At 41.3% G+C, this 22,991-nt stretch overlaps 1 protein-coding gene across 2 annotated transcripts in view; it reads right to left on the bottom strand.

The window, feature by feature from the left end:
• Positions 1-22,991, bottom strand: part of reps2 (RALBP1 associated Eps domain containing 2) — a 282,650-nt gene that overhangs the window by 64,238 nt on the left and 195,421 nt on the right. For both annotated transcript variants that reach the window (XM_070893049.1, XM_070893050.1), the window contains exons 7-10: positions 22,885-22,948; positions 15,614-15,762; positions 12,305-12,411; positions 1,679-1,766 (exon numbers count right to left, since the gene is read on the bottom strand). In XM_070893049.1, the coding sequence (XP_070749150.1) occupies positions 1,679-1,766; positions 12,305-12,411; positions 15,614-15,762; positions 22,885-22,948 (408 nt within the window). The remainder of the gene's footprint in view (positions 1-1,678; positions 1,767-12,304; positions 12,412-15,613; positions 15,763-22,884; positions 22,949-22,991) is intronic.

Raw genomic sequence — 22,991 nt, 5'->3', positions numbered from 1 at the left:
GAACCAAAGTATTTGTTTAACTGGTCTGCCATTTCTTTGTTCCCCATTATAAATTCATCTGAATCTGACTGCAACGTACCCAAGAGCACATAACACCCATGGAAATGTCGCCCAGTAAAGAGGGAAGAGAATATGGGCTGTAAAAGGAGAGGAAAAAATAGAGCAGAGAGATGATTCCCCCAATTGCTCGGCGAATTCAGCCAGGGATTTGAGCCGTAGAGCCATATTAGAAAGATTCCAAGTTCAATCCCTGGTATGTGTGGAGTTAGTTGATCTTAGCCAAGTTAGTACAATTGCTTTGATGTCCCTTAACTAAGAAAAGAAAAAGGGGAGAAAGGCCAGGGTGATGTATGCCCCCTCAGCCCAGTGCCAAAGAATTGTATCCAGGTCAAAGTTGGGGGCTGGGGTGACTTTTGGATAGATACACAAAAGAGTAAATCTATTATAAGGTTTTATTCCAACATATTTCTTTGGGGCATATTTTTGGGCAGAGCAAAGGGAACTTAATTTGTAACTGCATCACACAATACCTTGTGCTTGCAAGTAAGGTTAAAGGCTCAAAGTTGAAAAGCGTTCTTGTTTCAACCACCATCACCCGCAACCCGAGAGCTCAAAATCAAACCCCCTCCCTACCCCCAAAAAATAAAATTGTTCGAATTCAACAAAACTAACTGAAGTTAATCTTTGGGCCATTATTGTAAATTAGTATGATTCATTTGATGCTGCTTGGTTTTGTTTTGAACTGGTAACATACGAAAGTATGGTCTGAATGTTGCTGTGAGAATCTTGCATTGAGTTTGACAAATTCAAGACTGGCTTTTGTTTTTATATCTATTTGCTCAGAACTAAGTCACAAAAATCACCAGCAATTTGACATCATGTGTGTGCTGAGAAATATCTGAAACTCACATAATCTTTTATAATTCTGTGACTGAAAGTTATAACTTTCTGCTTGGTTCTTTCCTGATCCGTAAAATACAAAGCCAACTGTTTTATTCCAGTCAGATTCTATGAAAAATGCCACATATACTTTTATTCTGACGTTAAATACCCAAATCTATTGAGTTTAAAAAAAAAAGTGAGGAGAGGAGATAATGTTGGGAAATAAGTATTGATGCACTTCCTTATTAATTTGTGTTTTTTTTTTAAAGAGGGAGTGGGGAGAAAGCGAAGAAAGACTTGACTTTAAAAAAAATGTAACACAATATATCCTATTCATTTTTAAAAGTGAATTTTGTCTCAATGTCTCCCAACATGGAGTTTTTGCAATTGGGAGCATGGGTCACGAAATTGCCTGTGGAGGTCAGTGTGCCCAATTTGTGGTGCTCCGAAATGTTCAAACCGGCCACACTACTGGTTACAAATACTATGCAATCACAAGGAAATTGGTCCCATGCAGAAGCTCAACCTTTGGCCGCTCATTCTCTCATTCTTTTTGTATTCCTCAGTGATTTCTCAACAACATACAATTTTGGACTCTGGATCATATCGACAAAATAAACCATTTACCCCTCACTATAGAATCGCCCATAATCACTTGTCTATTTTAACTACGTGTACTGTTTCTCCCTTAGCCCACACCCCCACGCGAGTCTAACCAGCTCCCCCTTGACTAACAAGAGAAACCCGCACAATTGACATTGCACAAATACACCGAGACAATTTCCAATGTTTGTACCTGGTTTGTCATTGAAGAAGTGCAATTCTGATTGCTGGAGGTTACTTGCAGGTAATTTAGCAGGCATTGGTTCAGCTACAGTATTCTCCTGTTTAAAAAAATACATGGTAATATCCATTACTTTCTTGATAAAGTTCTACAATATAGTGCACGACTCCTTACATTGCTACCAGAAATATACCATCCAATTTCGAAGTCGGAACTGGAATTGTTTTCATGGTGAAAGGAAGAATTTCAAGGGCGATCATCATTTAGCCTAGTTTTCCAAAATTGTTCAGAAGTGTGCAACACAGAGGTCAGCACAAACAATGCTCCTCCAGTACTCATAACAGGGAAAAAAATGGTCAATCAAGTTTATAAAAGAAAAAACTGCATTTATATTGCACCGGCCTTATATCTCAGACATCTCAAAGCAATTCACATATAATTAATTATCTTAAAAGCAAACATGGCAAAGCAGCAAGTTCCTGTAAATAACAAACATATAATTTGTTTTTAGTGGTAATTGGTGAGCAAGGAATGCTGTGCAAGGTGCCTGGAAAACACCCTGTTCTTCTGCACACGATGGGAGTTTTCCTGTGCACATTTGCTGATTAGGATACAGTGAATTCTAGACGGGTATTTGCATACGATATCACCACCGCTTAGGTATGTTAGAAGGTGGTGTGTCAACCGCAACAATCTATTACTAGATTGTTTTGCACCATTTTACACAAACTTGGTTTATGAACATACTACTATGTTATGAAAAGAGTGAAACATGAGCTCTATTACAATTTGTAAAGAAATATGCTGCAGTTATACTGTGGATGGTAGTGAAATCTCAGTGAAGATTTTGGAGTGATGTTGGTAGACAGCACAAAATTATAGCACCTGTGTGTTTCTGTTGTGGTGGAGTTAAAGACCGTGACCCCTGGAGTCTTCCACATAGTGCACAATGGGGCAGAAATTCCGGCCTCCCGGGTCCGTACTGACTCAGGAAGGCATCGCAAAAGCCGATTTTCAGCGCACAATGCACATGCGCTGAAAGCTGGCTTTTCCAGTCCGTCAAGCTGGAGCTTACAGATCTTCTGTATCTCGGCAGCCAGGACATTTGCATGGGCAAGATTGCAGTATTTACCCATATCTTGTCCAGCAAATGTCCTGAAAACATTGTGCCTGATAAAAGCAGGCGCATGGCCTACTTTTACAGGTGCAAAAGTTTTAAAATACACAAAAAACATTTTAAAATGAAATTATAAAAACACATTTTCTTGTTAAAAACCCTCCCCACTACGGTAAGTTTATTTTAAACCATAATTTTAAAAACTTTTTTTTTTTTTAAAACAATCGGAAAAATATATTTTTTATAATACATAAACAACTTTAATTTAAATTAATAAAAACATGGTGTATTTTTTCTATTTTTTATTATTAGTTGTGTGTTTGTGGGGGCGGGGAGGGGTTCTCATTCATAATAATGGGAACTCCAACTTACGGAGTTCCCATTATTATGAATGAACATACTTTACCTTGATTGGCTGCCCAGAGTCATGTGACTGCAGCTCCAGCCTTGCGCACGTCATGCGCAGTCAGTGGAGGCCTCAGGACCGGGAACTCACGTGGGCGCAGCAGCTTCAGGTAAGTGTGCATCTTTTTAACAAGTTTTTTTTACCCGATCGCCTGCGGGAAGCAGCCGGCCGGGATTTCTGGGCCATTAATTAATTATACACCGCAGTGCTTTCAAGGCCGGTGAGTCAGATGACTATGCCAAATTCAACTGAGACCTTTGTATCCAGTACTCACTATTTAAAGTGCAATTCTGGTACCTTTAAGTGTAATATTTGTAAAGACACCTCTGGTTTTTTTCCCAAATGCTTACAAACATTCATGGGCCCAAATGACAAACATTTTTTCTTAAACTACCAATTCCTTCCCTCCGGAATGTGGCAACTCCTTGCTGGGGTGATGTTCCACCGGTCCCCTCTGGCACAGCATTCACCTAGCCATTGTTCATCTTGACAGTGGGCCATTCAACCAGAGAGGCACTAGAACCAAGCCCAATCAAACCCTGGCCTATCTGCCCATCTCTAAAACAAAGGCACTGAGGACAATTGTAGTGCACCTGCCTCGGCTCCAAATGAGATCAGCTACTTCACAGCAGAGATCAGGCATCAAACCTGGGACCTTGCGGGCCTATATATTTCACTGAGCCAACGGGGAACGCTCTACATGTGTTTTTAAGCTTGCAGTTCACTTCATGAGTCAGCCAGGGCAAACTTAGTGTCAAAACGATTCAGAGTCTTGGAGCTGGAGGGAGCTGTTTTTGTAGTTTCCCATTGTTTAAGAAAGGGCATATCAAGGGAAAGGGTCAGGGTGCAAATAAAAAAGTTGTTCTGCTTTTCAACTTTCACTTTCATGTATATCTTGTACAAGCATGCCACAGAGCAAAGCTGTTCGATGGAGACATTTGGCATGGAAGAAATGAAAACACTTGTCAAGACAGCAAAGCATCATTGTGCTTGTACAATTACCACAAGTGTGATGGATTGTCATGCTCTCTTGGAGGTTAAAAGGTCTTAGATCTTAGATTAGATCTTCAGAAGGAAAGCGAGGAAACAATGCAACTGTTGTTCAAGAACTTTAAACATGGAAATGCTGTATTGAAGTTAATTTTTCAAAACCTAAAACTCAACCCAAACAAAGTTTCCAATAAGGAAATCTAAACTACATTTAAAGTAGATAGAAAAAAGTGATTTTAATTCTGATTGACTGAAGAGTGCACAAGTAGAACAGAGAGGGCAAAGAATGTTATTCAACTTGGTGTTGGGATGTCACTCAAGAGTATCTCAGCCTGTCTGCAAGTAGATGATAAGGAACATAGGGCTAGAAATTCAGTGCATTTGTGCCTCCAGTTTGTGCCCCCGGAGCGCTAAAGCCTTTCTGACCAGGCGTGGCACTGACATCGACTCCCGCCATATTGGGTGGGAGTTCAGCAGCGCAACTATGGTGTTGAGTTCCGATCTCCTGCGCTTGGGAGATCATGACGTCATCGCCCTGCGCATTGCCCCAGACCCAATATTCACTTTCGCCCCCAGCAGCAGCGCCGGGCAAAAACACCGGCAGCTGCAGGAAGCGTGGATCAGGCAGCCGGCTGCCAACAACTTATCTTTGTTGATGCTGTTCTCTTCACGGGTTCTTGCCCGCGATCAGTTGCATGGGTTCGCCGTTCCCTTGCTGGTCCAGGTAGATCCGTTTTAAATTGCAGAGCCTGCAATTAGGGAGGGAAGGGCCCGTTGTACGCGGCAGCGCTGCACGGCCCAGTGTGCAGCATTGCTGAGGTTTCCACCCCACACGCGGCCTTTAGCGCTCCAAGAAGGAAGTGGTAAACTTGATTTAGAGCACTAAAGCCAATTTTAGGAAAACAGGGAAATATTAGCGCCTGCCACTAAATTACCCGTCTTTCAAAAGTTACTGCCCTCAAACGGGGCAATAATGAATTTCTCCCCCATACACATGAAACTGCAACCTCAATCAGATTGGTATCTCTCAAGGTACATCTTTGAAAATGCCATTGATCTAAATCTTGTATTGTTAGCCTGTCAGAGTACAGGAGAGCTCTCGATGTGAATAGGCTAGGTACTCAGTCTAGCAACATTTTAATATTTTCAACATGAAATAAACAAAGAAATTATGTTTGGTGAATGGTTTAGTATAATGTTTGGATATAACTCGAGAATAATTAAAGATTCTGGTTTTAAATCAAAGAGCAGTAGTAATACAACAGAATGAACATTCCCGAATTAAAAAAAAAATACCAGGAAAAAGTAAACAGAAAATAATACTTCTACTGCTTACAAATAAAGAACCTTTGAAATAAAATTCCATTCTTCTTTGAGAAACTTCAGCTTCCTGTATGTTTAGATGCTCATTAGGTAGGTTGTGCAGGGCTTGGTGTGCAATTTATGGAACGAGCATTTAGATTGCAGCCGAGAGCGTGGATGGTGGAATTGCTTGCAATCTGGGGCCGGCTGATTTAGCACTTTAGTTGCACAATTCTGGTTTGCAAGTTTTTGTTCTACTACTAAACTTTCCTTAACAAGGAGAACTTGTGGTCAGTCAACAAAGAATCCCACAACAATGGGGCTGCAGTCCACAGTAATCAGGCATTTTACAAGGGAGAGGGAGGAACAATAAGAGAGTCTGTGCAGAAAGGCAATGGTTGTATATAGTGTTACCTTTCAGAGGGTGTGGGAATTCCCAGCTTAGGTTTGTGCCATGTTTGATAGGTCCTCAAGAAATCTGAGCACAAGGGAAGATACATGGAAGGCCAAGGCCAACTATAGCTTGAACAAACCAACTCAATACAGAGTGAGCCCATGCGGTTCCTAGCCTGGTTCATCATCTTTCAGCAGAATGGAAATTCAAGTGTTAAATATAGGAGCAACACAGCATAACACTGAACCCGACAACTCAACATTTAATACATGCATACTAAGAACAAGAACTGACAAACAACTTTAAAAAAACTCAACTCAAAAATGGCATCGACTATAAGTCAATGACCTGCCAAAACAAATAATCATACTGAAAGTAGCAAGACGTGGGCTGGTCATTTAAATGTTATGATGAGGCAGCATGCCTCAGAATTAACGACCATATTAAATTAAACCCTGGCCGGTTGGGTTTCCCGGGCCTTGGGAAACCTGTCAGCCAAAGACAGGCGAGAACTGCTGGATCCAGGAGGCAAGTGCCTGTCCACTTAACTGCTGAATCCAGTTTACCTGCTACACCCATCCCCTGCTGTCGGACAACCCCTGACCATTCCGATCTACACCACCCCCCCCCGCGCAATCCTCTCCACTCCGTCCCTACAATCCGCCCCCCCCAACCGCCAAGGTCTCTGATCTAACCCTACGGTCCCTCCAATCTCTCTCCACCTCCTACCTTCCAATCTTCCTGAGGCCCTTCCAATCGCCCCCACCCCCCACCCGCCATCTCTGAGCTAACATCCAGCCCAAGGCTCTGCCACTTGCTCAATGCAAACTGTAGACAGCCAACTGACTGGTTTGGTATACATTACTGGGGCCATAAATATAAGGTAGTCACTAAAAATCCAACAAGGAATTCAGAAGAAACTTCTTTACCTAGAGAGTGGTTAGAATGTGGAACTTGCTATCACAGAGAGAAGCTGAGGCAAATAGCATACATTTATGGGGAAGTTAGATAAACACATGAGGGAGGAAGGACTAGAAGGAAATAGGGTTAGATTAAGTCATCTGGAAGGAAGCTCGTGTGGAGCATCAACACCGACGCAGACCAATTGGGCTAAATGGCCTGTTTCTGTGCTGTTAATTCTATGTAATTAAAGGTGGTGATTTGGACTGATCTGGTGGTGTGAAGGTCTGATGCATTAGTGGCTTTCATGCCTATGGGAAGAACCACCTCTGTGGTACAAGTTGCCTTTAGGTCTGCCTCCCAGAGATTGTAAACCTTTATGATAGCCAACCTTGTGAAGTGGAGGAATTCTTTGATTAGCCCTGGAACGACTGTCTGGACCAGTAAATGCAGGTTCCGTGGTAAGGACCATATTTAATGAGTGAGAAATAGTTTTGTGTCTTCCTGAAAACACTCTTCATCCTAGAAATCTAAGGCAGTTATTGGAATACCCCCCCTAAAAATTTTCCATCAGCAACAAGTGAAACAACAGCTGAAAACAAGATTGCTGTAAGGAGCAGGTGGAAATAAAAGTCTTGCAATGCAAAAAAATTGATCTAAAGCATGAAAATGAATACACCAATAAAATGCAGAAAGGGCAAATTAAGACAAAAATTTAAAAAGTGACATCTTTAAGAAATGTACTCTGAATGGCTGGGCCATCTACACACTGCAGCACCTGTTTCAAATGGATGAGCAGAGCTGTCAAAAGAAAGCTGGAAGATGCAACATGAAAATCATTTAAATAAATCGTCAATGTATAATGAGGCGTAGCCTCCAAAAAGCAGTCTCCTTGCTGCACAATGCAGTCTACCATTCATTAGGCACAGTAACCCGACTTCCAGATTCCAGAGAGTCCCTGCAAATTCATTAGTCGCTCTGCCACGCTATTGTAAAGGCAAAAAGGCAACACAGCAAATATTTGGGCCTGAAATAGTTTCCACTTCTCTCTAAACCGCTTCGGTTGTGGAGGTCAACTACCAATATACTTTTCAATCTCTGCTGGTGGATTGCGCGGAAGTTACTTTCTTTCTTTCATAATTACACGTAAACTATTATAACTGCCATTTTACTGCATTCTTTGTTTTACCTGCCTTGACTAATTACCTTCAATTTTTCCACACAGTAACAACCTTCTTATAACTAATGTGCTTACAATATGTCATTTTTCTGATCATAAATCAGTCTCATCATTTTTCTCTTTTGTCAGTTCAAGAACCCTCTCATTTGTTTTCTTCTTGTCTGGCTAATTGGCAACACATGTCTGTAACACCATAGTTCAAAATGCCACCAGTCTTCTTTCATCAGTTTTAAGATGGAGCTTTCCAATCACTACACTGTTGACTAACATTCATGTATTCTGCTTTGTTTCAACAGCAACTTACATTTATATAGCGCCTTTAACATTCTAAAATTGTCCCGTGGCGCTTCGCAGGAGCTTTATCAAACAAAATTTGTCACTGAGCCATATGAGGAGATATTAGGAAAGGTGACCAAAAGCTTGGTCAAATAGGTAGGTTTTAAGCAGTGCCTTAAAAGGAGAGAGGTAGAGAGGCGGAGAGATTTGGGGAAGGATTTCCAGAGTTTAGGGCCTAGGCGGCTGAAGGCATGGCCACCAATGGTAGAGAGATGAAAATCGGGGATGTGCAAGAGGCCAGAAGTGAAGGAGCGCAGAGTTCTCGGAGGGTTGTAGGGCTGGAGGAGGTTAGAGATAGGAAGAAGAAGCCATGGAGGGATTTGAAAACATTGATGAGAATTTTAAAATTGAGATGTTTCACCAGCTTCATTTGTGGTTCCATAGACACAGTATTGAATTGTGAAATTACTTTTTTTTTTGCAAATGTTAACCACAATTTAACTTCTTTAGCACTTCAAATTCCGAGGCGATCAAACTGCCCTGGAGAACATTTTGCCCATTTTCTCTATAATTACATTGTTTACTCTGACAATTCTTTTTGATCTCCATTCTAAAATCCACTGATGTGTACCCCAAAAGAATAAGTTCACACATGTAAATTCCATTTTGTACAACTGAATTTCTCTTCTGCTTACGTTACAGTGGTGACTGCAAAGTAATTTATTGTACATGATATGCCTGGGATGTTTGAAAGCCACAAGATGGTATGCAAATGAAAGTTCTTTCTTTCATAATTACACATGTAAACCATTATAATTATATAATAATAAAAATGATAATTATAACTGCAAAAATGTATTTCTAAATAAAATCATAAACTTGACAAAATATTCATCATATGCAAAATGTATGAGCACCAACAGAAACTAAACGTTTACTCAGACATTGGCCGTTTAATTTATTGTCAGTGTACAATTCAGACTTGAAACCACGGCCAGTGGAAATGGTCTGTTTCCCGCAAGCTACTTTGCCAATACAGCCCATTTCTCTCACTCTCTCTCGACTGAAAAGCAAGCTAGTTGACCCTGCAACTTACATCTCCACAGTGACTCACAACAGTCAGTCTCTGAGCTTGGGAGTATTTTTCACGAAGAGAAACATAGAAACATGGAGCTTTGATGAATGATTCTATCATTAGATACCCGAAAGCTATGTGTGAGCAGACTCAACAGTCGGATAAATCAGATCATAGGGTCCTTTGGTTTGTAAGTAATTTCCCAAGGTAGAATATACAGCTGGTGCAACAGAAACACAACATTTTCTCCCTCCTCTGCAACCAATTTTTTTTTTGCTTCTTTAGGTTCCCACCACCGAAGAATGACTGTGCATAGTGATGGACAGCATCTCGTGCTCACTCGAAGCGCATAATTGTGAACCATGGACGGAAGGAGGTTGACTAACAGTTGAATGTTAACATACAGCTGTGGCTCAGTGGGTAGCACTCTCGTCTGAGTCAGAAGGTTGTGGGTTCAAGTCCCATTCCAGAGACTTGATCACAAGGTCTAGGCTAATACTCCAGTGCAGTATTGAGGGAGTGCTGCACTGTCTGAGGTGTTGTCTTTCAGATGAGACATTAAACCGAAGCCCTGTCTGCCCCCTCAGGTGGACATAAAAGATCCCATAGGGGTCCAGCAGCTGCTGTTCCATGCCTTCAGTGTAGCAATATTTAAATGGAATGTTTTATCACTTGACTTCAACCCCAAGCTCATACAGCTGATTTTAAAATCATAGGCAGCCTAGCAGGATGGATGCAGGAAGAGAAGATTGAAAAATCAGTGGGAATCAGGACAGAGGTAAGGAGGGAGAGATGCTATTTATAAAGCAAAGCTGATACAGACAACATGGCAATTACTATTCTGGTGGACAGAAGCTTTATTAATATTGACCCACATCTTATTACAAGAGTCTTTTTTTTGGGGGGAGGAGGGGGAGGAAAGAGGCATGGAGATTAGAATCTTGTGTTTCCATCGCACTTCCGGCAAAGTTACAGCGGTGAAGCAGGATCAACTCTGAGGAAATTCCCAGCCAGTATTTCCCTGCAGTGACACACGTCATGGCTTCATCCTATACCACTCTTCACCCAGGAAATGTTGCCCAGAGGATGCTTCCTCCAGTTTTCTATCTCTCCGCCTGGGAGGCAAAGAGCAGGAAAATGATGGAGAGAGAAAAGACCTGCCTCTTCAAGATCAGGAATCTGATATGTAGTGAATCTGCATCCTACCTTTCAGTAGCATTGATTGCTGAACCAACAAGATGCTTTGCCACCAAACTAACCTTTTAATAAAAAATGTCTCACTGTGGGTTTTAAACAAAGCAATATCACATGTACATATAACAAGACAATTAACATGTATTGCACCAATATTTGCATTAATCATGAACTGGATTTAATATATATTTAGCTCAGGGGCAGGATAATTTTCAGAGGTATGCTCATTTCTTTTCAAAGAAATACAAGCTCAAGTCTAGATCTTTAAAAAAAAAACAAAGAACATATCCTTTCTGAATAAACCTGATGGATTATAAAATATTACTGCACTGCACATCGTTTAGAAACCCCAAACCTGTGATATGGCTAGAAATAGTTAATACTGTACAAAGCAGTAAGCTTTTTGCCTCTGGTGTCAGCTAACTTTTTAAGTTTGTGGAGGCACGGTCATTTCAGTTCATCTTTGATCAGAAGAAATACCTTAGTCTCCATGAACTTGCAGCAATGATGTTTGTTTGGAAGTTTGTTTCATATGGAACCTCTATTTCATTGTCAACTACATTTCATGCTGTAGTTCATTGTCCATTGAATTTAAGTCCTGCGATGCAAGCCTTCTGGGGAAGTCCAGTTATACAAAACTTGCTTTATTACATTATACGTTAATGCGAGGTGCAGGTAAACAACACCATCTAAACTTAAGGAAAATTTGATATGACCATCTTATTGCACTTTAAAAAATGGACTCCATTTTCAAAATAATGTTGGATCCTATGATGAGAGTTGGAGTTCAAGTGGAATGAGCCAAGTACCGTTTCTTGTTCTGGACTTTTCTTACATTCTGTAACATAACACAATCTCAAAGACGACTCACCTAAACCCTTAGTTCTGTACAGAAGCATATACGTACTGTATGCGTGGTTTTAAGATTAAAACGGCAACTTCAAGAAACAAAGGCTGCAATTGGTCACGTTACAGATGATTTAAACCTCAATTTGAGGCAAGGTTCAGATTAAAGGCTATGGCCAGCTCAGTGTTACATCCAGTCAAACAGTCCTGTTGAGGCAAAGAAATTACAAATTTTCCTACCAAGGGTACTTGGAGGTTCGGGTACTTCAACATCCACTCCTCCTGCTCCTTTGACAAAGCAGCCTTGGAATCCTCTGTTCCATGCTCCTTCCTTATCATTCTAATCTCCTCCAATTCTAATCTCAAAGGATGGTTGTAAAGAACATTCCTCATTGACCATTCTGGTCTACCATTATGATCAAGATTAGGGCCCCGATTTTAACTCTGGGCGGGTGGGTAACGGGGCGAGTTCAAAATTCATCCACTGCGCCAGAAGTCAGATCTAGGGTATTTTAACTCTAGAGCGTCATTATAATCTCGTCATTATATTTTCCAACCGATACATTAATTAACAATGTGCATTGCTATTTAATAAATTTTAACTAAAGAGTCAAATGCATCCAAACTCAAAGGGTCCAAAACTGGCTAAACTTTTAAGTTTCCCAATAAACAAAAACACATCCTGCTCTCTTCAGAGTCACCACTCTTATGTATGATTCCAAAGGGTGAGAAGGGAATGTGTTTTATTAGCTGGATAGAACACTGACCTGTCAAATGTCTAGCATTAAAATTAATATCCCATAGAACAGTTCAAACAAAACCGAACACTTTCTTCTGCTATCGACGACAATTTTCACCTTACTATGGCCTTGTACTATAGCTGTGTCCCTGTGAAATGAGATAGCGATCATTACTTATCCGGAGAGTGACGACTTGTCAATCATTCCTCCTGTCTCACCTCACTGCGATTCCAGTTTGCCCATTGCTGGTGTACTGGTAGAGATTTAATAGTTGAGTTACCATGGGAATCCAAGTGTGCATCTTCGGGCATCAACTGTGGAGATACTACAACAGAAATGGCACTTTTGTAAGTCTACTAAAGTACAGCACAAATACAGCATTATGGTTATACAAGTATGTCGAACATACTCAAGTTAGTGAAAGGTTATTGGTTTCTACAAATTTACAAAATCCAAGTTGTAGAAAAACTCAATTAAAGCTGCTGTTCTCTGTTGATAAAAACTGGTGTGAGATGCTCACTGACGCTGAAGCAGCGAGGTAACTCTGAAGTCTGTTTGCAATCTGATGGGCAAGTGCCCAAAGCTGCCCCTCCCCCTTTCACTATGTTCATCTCACACCAGGTGCAATATAACTCCAGTCCAGTGTGAAAAGAGATTGAAAAATGCTCAGGTAGCATTTGGATTTCCTGCACAGTTTATAAACAAGGTACTGAGTCTTATTAAGACCATGAAAAGGTCAACAATGTCACCTGCTATTTCCTAACATTAATAGCCTAAATTTTAACAAATACCATAGGTGTCCTTTTTACTCCACTCACTCTGAAATAGCTTGCATTGTTTTTAGAACCTTCAACACTGTGCAGTTTGCGTTCAACACTTGGTTAGTATGCAACTAGCCAGCATCTTAGACACTTTATAAGAGATCTATTTACTGTATGCACCATCAGAAATAGCAGCTTAGTACAATTCGAACAAAATCCCAAAGCATCGGCATTAATAGTTTGCCGTACAAGATAAGGGTTATCGATGTAACATACAGGTGTATTACAAGGCAGACTGCAACCCTCAAACAGATTAGCTTTTCCTCGTGGTGAAAGGAGAGCTGATCCCAGAATGGCAAAATCAGTCTTTTGATTATATTGTGCACTGATCCAGGATGGTGGAGAAACATGGTGGGAGACAGAAATTCCAAGTAGTCACTAATATCATACATCTCTAGCCTGTACTACAAGCAGAAGAACAACGAAAAATCAAGAGGTATAAGAAAGTTAAAAAGCTAATAAAAGGGGAATCAAAGGAGGAAAATGTGGACGAGCTACTCCCTTCTCTACAAAAAATAATAGCATTAAGGTGACAAATTTCTGGGGGATGAAATTGCCCTCCGCCCGAAACAGGCCGTACCTACCGTTTTTTTTAGGAGCTCCATCTGCCCCAATACATGGGGTGGACATTCCGGCGATTTTTAGCTCTTTGGTTTCTGTTTCCGGTCGGAGCGGTGAGAGGGCGGAAGTGTGGTCAGATCGGAAAGGGAGTCGCCGCCGGTCGGTAAGGGGTTGGCATGTGCACAAGGCGCCGGGAAAATGGATGGGCGGTTCGGTACACCGCTCCAAAACTAAAGGAGGGCAATATGCAAAATGGCGCCGCCCTCCGCACTGACTGAGCAGTGATTCTTTACCGAACCGTGGATGCCTCTTTGAAAGAGGCAATTTCGGCCCCCTGGTCTTTGTAGCTCAGCAGTCTGAACTCTGAACACCGAACACCAATATTACTATTGTGAGGAGAGGTCAGTTTATGATTGGGATACTGATCCTAAAATCGGATGACATGATCACAGTAAAATGTAAATGACATTTTCATGCCTCACTCTGAGTGCAATCTTATGAGCTCATACCTACCAACCTATTTCTTCATGTAGAACTGCTTAGTGTTTACATAATCAGCTAATGGAGTAACTTATAGGTTTCTAGGCTTCATTTTTTGCACGCATGGCAATTTTCTCCCTTCCTCCCCTGAAAGGGTTGACTTTCTTCTTGTGTACAGACTTGTGGGTACAATCGTTCACCTCTTCTTTGCTCAAGGCACTGTAATTCATGTGTGAGGCTTGATGGTGAGTTTTGGCAGGCTGCACGGCCATTGGAGAGAGAGAGAGAAAAAGATAGAAAGAAAAAAAGAGCAATAGAAATGGAAAAAGTGAGAGAGCACACAAAAACAAAGTAGAAAAACAAAGTAGAAAAAGAGACAGAGAAAAAGAGGAAAAAGTCACACTTGAGCCTAATCCTAACTTTTTGAAGAAAATGTACTGCCTTTATTCGTGCAGTTAGGAAGGTGAATTTATCACATTTGGGAGGGTGAGGGGGGAGGTGGAAGAAATTGCCTATACTTCCCCCTGCTCTTTTCCTGAAGGCACTAATTGCACAACAGCCTTCTAGTAGCTCAGCAAAGTGGCTAGTTTTCCATATGAGGGCTTGACAGAGATGATGGGTAAGGGATTAAACTATGCAGGCATCACAGCCACCCGAAATCCTCATGCCCAATGCTTGTGCACTTTCCAACGGCGAACATTTGGTGGCAATCAGGAGTGGGAACTCTGGCCAATTTTCCCCATGCCTAGACCAGGAGTAGCAGCAGCAACAACTTGTATTTATATAGCACCTTTAACATAGCAAAACACACCAAAGTGCTTCACAGGGTGTTATAAGACAAAAAAAAATTTTTGACACCAAGCTAGATAAGAAGAAATTATGGCAGATGACCAAAAGCTTGGTCAAAGAGGTAGGTTTTAAGGAGCGCCTTGGAGGAAAGAGAGGCAGAGAGGTTTAGGGAAGGAATTCCAGAGCTTAGGTCCTAGACAGCTGAAGGCACGGCCACCGACGGTTGAGCAGCTATAATCAGGGATGCTCAAGAAAGCAAAATTTGAGGAGTGCAGACATCTTGGGGGGCGGGCGCGGGGTTTGTGAGGTTGAAGGAGATTACAGAGATAGAGCAAGGCCAATTGTTTCCCCTGCTGCTGCCCCACTGTTTAGAAGATCCTAATGGGAAAATATTTCCATTGCACACACTCCTCCCTACTGTTTGTGTGTTGGTGTTCAGAGCTTTGGCTACCAACTTTACACTGACAAGTTATCAGAAAATAGTTTGAATGGATTTTTTTCGACCACAAAAACAATGACATATATTCACTAAAATCAGTATCTCCCTCCTCAGCATTATAAATGAGAAAATAAAAATATTTTCACCTGAAACAACCATAACTCCACTCACGCCATTATTATTCAGGATTTATTCAGTCAGCCTGCAGATACTTCATCCCATTACAATGCTGGGCATGTGTGTTTAACCTTGCACTGTTTTAAAACTCATGCAATGATTTTATCATCCTATGTTGCCAGCATCGGGGGAGCCACACTTGACAAGTGCCGGCTGGAGGTTTGGGCTGTAGTGTTGGAGCCACATTTCTCTGTCCCCACACTCCCTTCACATGCAGCTTCCCTCTGGGAGCATAAAATCACCCCTTTTGTTCTGCTTACCTTCGTTCCTCTGTAGATATTCAGGCAGCAGGGTCTCGGGGAGTGCGGCAGGCAACGAATAGCCATTCTTCCTGGCTACAACCAGGTGAAAGGCAGCACAGAACTCGTACAATGTCAAAGCTCCATCACAATCCACATCAGAGAGCTCCCTGCAGGCAGAATAACCGTTAACATCGAAGACTGAAGCCTCTACCTGGATCAGCAACATATAAATCCTCAGAGGACTTAAGTAGGGTTTCAACATTAAATCCAGAGAAACAACATTTGATTTTTTTTTTTTAAAACTGCTTCAAACGCAACCAGGTTCCTTAAATTTCTATATTGCTCTTGTGGAATATAACATTTAGTGTAACTGTTTTATGGGACACTGTATTCAAAAAAAAATTGAAGGGTTTTCCCCTCCCTCCACCAAACTGAAAGAAGGTCAATCATGGTCAGATGTTATGGGGAGGCAGAAGGCAAAAGAATTACGCAAACAAATAGAAGGTTGGAGCCAGTGAGCCAGGCTGCTCTTACACACTTCCAAACAGCCAGTTTAAAGGAGGGACAGGCAAAGTCTCCTCTTTGTTGGAAAATGCAAGGTATCTGGGGAAAAAGTAAACAAAGAAACTTTTATTTCGATACAGAAAACCAGGCCCCGCATCCTCAAAGGGTCACTGGAGTAACACCGACGAGTTCTTGCCTTGAAAGCCACTGCAACTATTTAAACAAGCTATTATTCATTACAGCAAAAACTGTTAATTATTAAATTAAATAAGCAATTTGGTTAAAATATTTGAAGTAGCAATAAAGTAGAAATGTTGACTCATTGAATTGGAAACAATGGCTTTTTATTTCTGTTCCGCTCCTAATCGATTAAGTCTGTCATGATGTTGTTGCACTTTCTATTCAAAACTCTTCAACAAAATATCTTAATTTTCCAAATCATACTCTATTAAATGGGGAGAACTTGAAACTGAAAGGTAACCTAACCTGGAATAAGTCAGATACAAATTAATAGAAGAGGATGAAAGAAAGCAGATGGTGTTATTATATAAATAATCTACTATCGGATATTTTATCTGTGCTCAGCACAATCTGCCTTTATCTGCTTTTTCTTTTATGTGATCTGACTTTGATGCAACTTTTTAAATTCAGATTATAACACTCATTTCACATGTCTGGATTTCATGAACACCGAACAGGAGATACACAGTTTGCTGTTAAAAGTGAAATATGATATTGAACCCACATGTCTGGGTACTTGTACAATCTCTTACCTGGAAAATGATGTGCTCACTACAAGACAACAAAAGTGGAACTGTCATATCATAAAGGGCTTAAAAAATAAATTTAAAAAAAAATTCCTATCACCTATGATTCTCCCTCTCCCCATGAATTTTACATTCATCACCTTGAAGTACATGACTGTCAAAAAAAATCCACTTTTGGTACTATTAGCAGAATAAAGCACTCTTGACATGGGGCACATGCAAAGTAAATCTCCCTGCATTTGGTCCCAACTTGGTTCAGAAATCTCCCTGTACTTGGGTGAAACATGGTTTAACTTTAACCTCAAGAGTATCCCTATTTAAAAGTGTGACATTACCACTTCCCAAACCAACCGGATGCATTATATTTTGGGCAATTTTATACTGTGGGTCTACATCTGGTTGAGACAGCCCAAACTCATTATATGCAGTAACCTTAGAGTCAACAGAAGGGAGACCTTCATGCCATTCGTACAGGTTGAATTAGAACCCAAGTCTCAGGAGGCTATGGCTTTACTTAACTCGACAAATTTCTGCAGCAGAGGAAGTTATCTTTTAAAATTATTTCTTCTTGGGATGTCAACAATGCTGCATTTATTATCCCATCCAGAGAAGCCCCAAGAAGATGGTGGTGGGGCTACTCCTTGAGCCAGTGCAGTTCTTGTGGTGGATGCTCCCACAATGTTGTTAGTTATAGAATTCCAGCATTCTCACTCCGTGATCATGAACGAAAGATGTCCAAGTCAGGATTGTGTGCGCCTTGGAGGGGAACTTGGAGGTAATGGTGTTCCCACAAATAGCTGCTTTTGTCCTTCTCTGTGTAGAGGTTGCAGGACAGGGAGATGCTGCCAAAGTGACCCTGGTCAGTTGCTGTAGTTAATTCTGTGCATCATACATTCTGTAGCCACAGGTGGTAGAGTGGGTGGATATTGAGTCCAATGGCATTGATCAAGCAAACCGTGCTGTCCCTCATAACAGTAATTGTATTTCAAAAATAATCCATTGGTTATTAAAGCACTTTGGATTATTCTAGACCCGAACAGGGCACGATGTCAGCTGTGGCTCAGTTGAAAGCACTCTCGCCTCAGAGTCAGAAAACTGTATGGGTTCGAGTCCCACTCCAGAGACTTGAGCATAAAATCTAGGCCGACATTCCTGTGCCGTGCCGAGGGAATGTTGCACTGTCGAAGGTGCTGTTTTTGGAATGAGATGTTAAACCGAGGCCCTGTTTGCCCTCTCTGGCAGACATAAAAGATCCCATGGCACTATTCGAAGAGCTCTCCATGGATTCCTGGCCAATATTTATCCCTCAACTAACATCACAAACAGATTATCACATTAGTGATTGTGGGAACTTGCTGTGCACAAATTTGCTGCCGCGTTTCCTATATTTCAACAGCGACTGCACTTCAAAGGTACTTAATTGGCTGTAAAGGGCTGTCGGCTATCTGGAGGATGTGCCAGGTGCTGTATAAATGCAAGTTCTTTCTTTACTTATGCATTAAGCTCAATGTTTCACCCTTAGGTTCTGCTTTTATAATCTGGGGCACAGAGCAAAGACCAGCAAATCCCTCATTCGTGAAATTGCTCATTGCTGTGAAGGTATGGATAGCTTTATAACAGGAATCATTTATTTAAAAAAATGATCGGGTTCTTTCGCTTCTGGGCATTATTGGATTGTTGGATTGTTGTTTGTATGTAATAACAATGCAGCTTTGAGTAGCTGACAGACATACTCCTGGAGTTACCTATAACATATTGGCCCTGAAATTCCGGCCTCCCCGGGTCCGTACGAAGTTTGTACGGACCCGGGAAGGTATCGGAAAAGCTGGTGCTGAAAACTGGCTTTTCCGATCTGTCAAGTTTCTGACTTGACAGATCCTCTGCAGATTAGAAGCGAGGATATTTGTAAGTGAAAATTTCCAATATTTACACATACAAATGTCCTCAAAAATCTTGCGCCTAAAAAAGCAGGCGCATAGCCTACTTTTACAGATGCAAACATTGTAAAAAAACACAAACATATAAAAATAAAGTTATTAAAACATATTTATTAAAAACCCTCCCCACAATGGTAAGCTTATTTAAAAAACATTTTTTTTAAATTCGGAAAAATATATATTTTTTAAGACATTAATAACTAATTTAAATGAATGTAGTGTAGATTTTCTATTTTTTATTACTGTTTTGGATGTTTGGCGAGTGGGAGGGGGGGGGTTCTCATTCATAGTAATAGGAGTTTAGGACTCTACGGAACTCCTATTACTATGAATGAGTATATACTTTACCTGATTGGCTGCCCAGAGGCATGTGACTCCAGCTCCAGGCCTGCGCACGACGTGCAGTCAGCTCAGGCCACAGCATCGGAAAGTCGAATGTGGGCAGCAGCTTAAGGTAGGTGCGTATTTTTTCTCTAAAATGCCCATGGGAAGGACAAAACGGAATTTCAGGGCCATTACATGAAGCAGGAACATAAATATTTGTCACCAAGCTTGTTTAGTGCTGTGATAGATTGGGGATAGGAACAATAATTGAATGGACAACAGGTGGGAATACAGCAAATGGATGAGATTTAATTGGCCTATGTGTGGATATTGTATCAGTGACCAAGAAAGTCAACACATTGAAATTGCAATCATTATCCGCAAAACCTGAGCACTGACAGAAAACAGTATGAGTGTTGCCATTTATACATCTATGCATAAAGATTGATGGGCAACAGACTGAAGTGAGATACAGTCAGGACAATGATAGCTGATGGAGAAGTTGAGAAGGGAATGCGATGTACACCTGGAAAAATAAATAGCTTCAAAGAAAATATCTGGAGCAGTCAACCTAACATCGTTAAAACCAAAAATAAGATGTGCAGCAGCAGAAAAGTCAAATTGCTATGTGGTATGGAGACTTGGGAGCCATAAAAATGAGATGACATGCGAGCAGGTTCTACCAAGGCTGTCAGACACAAATCTAAAAATCGAAACAGACAGCGAGGCTTTGAATACAGAGATCACCAACAAAGAACAAGCCTGAGACACACCAATAATGTTGCCAGAAGCGGACCGAGACTTGCAAATAGATTCAGGATGAACAACAGCAGGACCAGTTTTCAAAGATTACGTGAAAGGTCACATCTTGGCCTATTTTAGTGAGGTCGCCTAACTCAACCGAGAGCACAGATTAAATCTAGGATATTTGCTGCTCAATGCAACACATTGGCCCGGAATTTGCGATCAGGATGACGGCAAACTAGCAGCGTTCGTCATCATTCCACCTTTGAAATTGACCGTAACTTCGAGATTTGGCACATGGACAAGCGCATGCGGAAATCCCGAAGTTACAGTCAGTCATTAACAGCTCCGAAACAGGCTGGGCTGTCGCCCCTCCCTCCCCCCCAACCCCACAGAGCCGGCAATCTGTGTAATCACCCAAATCAGGGAAACTGATGAAAACTTTGGCTATTCCGCAGTAAGTACGCTGTTAAATTTCCCACTAAAAGTTAAACCCAAAGGGATTCGGTATAACTGGGGTTTTAACAGCATTATTATTGCTGAACAAATGTTATGGGCCTGGAAAACTAATTTAAATTTTGTGCGGTGTGAAATTTGTTCATTTTAATGAAAAAATTTTTTGTTAAAATTTGTCTATCTTTATTTCAGGTTTGCCTTTTCCCCGTGTGAGAGCCTCAATCTTTGCTTTGCTCTCTCCAATATTTTTTTTCAAAGTTAGAATTTTAAGAGCTGACTCACTTCCTTGTTCGCTGTCTGTGGGAATTCTGCCTTTTGATTGGCTGCTTAGATGGCCTGTTGCCGTCACTGCAGTTCGCACTAGGGAATCGCCATTAGCTTTCATTGATTTGAATTGAATGTCGGAAAACCCAAAGTTCACAATACATGGTTCGGAGATCCTTTTACAAAGTGTACTTCGGGGCCAGCAGCAAACACCTTCACTTTGCCGCTGACCTGCAGAACCAGTGGGGAAAATACACCTACAATTCATACTTTGCGCGGTTTACATTTTTCCTGCTTGTAAGGGTCCGATTATCAGAATCTATGTAGAAAGTTACAACACAATAAACCTGCAACTGTTTAAACTGCAAATGGCTTAGGAGACAATCTCACTTCTCAAATGCCACAAAATCACGAAGGTCAACGGCAGATTTCAAGATTATGAAATTTGCATCATGCTGATCCTCAAAATAAAATTATTAAACCATTTTCTTTTACCTTGGTGGCAGCATCACAACATCACTGACAACGTAAACATAAATACGGTGTCCAAAATATATAAGTGGATTTTCCCCACTGGCTCTGCAGGTTAGAGTGTTGAACTGCGCTATGCCGACCAGCAAGGATCCTAGATTTGATCTGTGCTCTGGGATGATTTAGGTGACCTCGCTAAAATTGGCCTAAATATGTTCACCCCAGGCCAGAGGAAAAAATATCAACCATATCATCACTGTGCCTTGATTTTAACACTGATTAAATCAAATACGAAGACACTGTATAAAAGGGGTGAACCGCAGGGTATCGGAATGTGCTTTGAATAAGCTGTTCATAAACCATGACTTAACATTTAAATAAGAGGCATTCTGAGATGAGTCTACTACAGATATAGGATTAACGGATTTCCTTCCTCGTTTGTATGGATAGAATTTACTTTACCTGGGACCTAGGTGAACGACGGGACCAGCAGTCTACCTCCTTAACCAATGAAATTTAAGGATAGAGAAATAAACGGCAAAGGACAGAGAATGAAATAGGGCGAATTAGTGTCAAATTAGATACACGAAGAGAGAGAGAGAGAGAGAGAGAGAGAGAGAGAGAGGGGGAGAGAGAGAAGAAACAAATAAAAACATTTAGGGGGAGAAATTTGGTTGGATAGCACCTCTCACGAGGGGCCCCACAGGGTTTGCAGTTACGAGCGCCGCCCAGCAAATTCAGTGTGCCGGAACCAGCAGCACTGAGCAGTATCGCCCATGAGCGTACCGCCAATGTGCAATGCCCCCAGTATCAACACGGAAGCAAAATTTGGTTTGCGTGGCAGCTGTAGCAACCCCGCCAGAGAAAGCTGGCATGCAGAGCTGTCCTGGGGCGCTAAGGGAAAGAATGACTGCATGAGATAAGTGTGATTGTTTTTTTTTTTGTGCTTTAACTTTATTTGGGGTGAGTAATGTATAGGGAATGTTTATTGATCTGATTTTTTTTTTGCAGGGAGGCCTCTCTTAGGTCGCTACGAAGCCGGCTCGAGCATGGGATATTCAGTTACGCACACAACCTAGCGCTATAAGAGCAGTGTGGAACGCTTCCCTCAGCGCCCACTCCACTGTCAGGGCGCAACCACTGAATTTTGCTGCTCCCGTCGCTGAAAATTTTCCAACGCTAAATTTAGCGGCCGCCCGACATGAGAGCCTCAGCAACCCTCCAACCAAATTTCTAGCCCTTAATATTTAAAAAAACCTCTAGGAACAATTTATTACCTGCAGGAGTGAGACTCCACAGTTTCAATTGTTTCCTGGGCCTCCACGGTTGAGTGGCATGTCAGGACAATAAATCACACCATTAACAGGATCCTTATGATGTGACATCAAAGCCCAAAATGGCTGCAGAGAGATTCATTCGTAGTTATCGCGCAAATCCAGCAATTTCTTGACGGCGAGCACCAGTTTTTGCGAGTCAAAGAGATAGCGGGGCAAATCACTCAGCAATTTGTGGCGATTCGCAACCATGGGGAACCTCTTCCTCACCACAATTTGCTGTTTTCTATTTACACATTAATAATGGTGGACGTCTTTAACTTGCCGATATTTTCCCAGCAATTCTGGCCCAAAACTCCCATCTGTGAAAAGATATCCAAGTATCGATTGTCGCTTCAAGACAGGACGACGAGGTTACAATTTGCCAGATTCAGTCAACCATAATAAAAACCACATAGATTTGGGCATTGTTACAGTGATTCGTTGCTGTACTGTTGTTCATTGTGCCGGACTGCAGGTAAAAAGGAAATAAATAAAACTAAACTTACCATATATGAGAGAGTTCTCGGATAGGAAGTTTTGATTTTGTAAAGAGGTCCTTAGCAACAGAACCTGTAACAAGATTAATTAGTGACAAGCATTGCGTGATCGTGAA

This window comes from Pristiophorus japonicus, chromosome 11, assembly GCF_044704955.1.
Source record: "Pristiophorus japonicus isolate sPriJap1 chromosome 11, sPriJap1.hap1, whole genome shotgun sequence".
NCBI lineage: Eukaryota > Metazoa > Chordata > Chondrichthyes > Pristiophoridae > Pristiophorus > Pristiophorus japonicus.
Note: the sequence above shows the minus strand (reverse complement) of the source record. Positions and strands in the feature narration are given on the sequence as shown.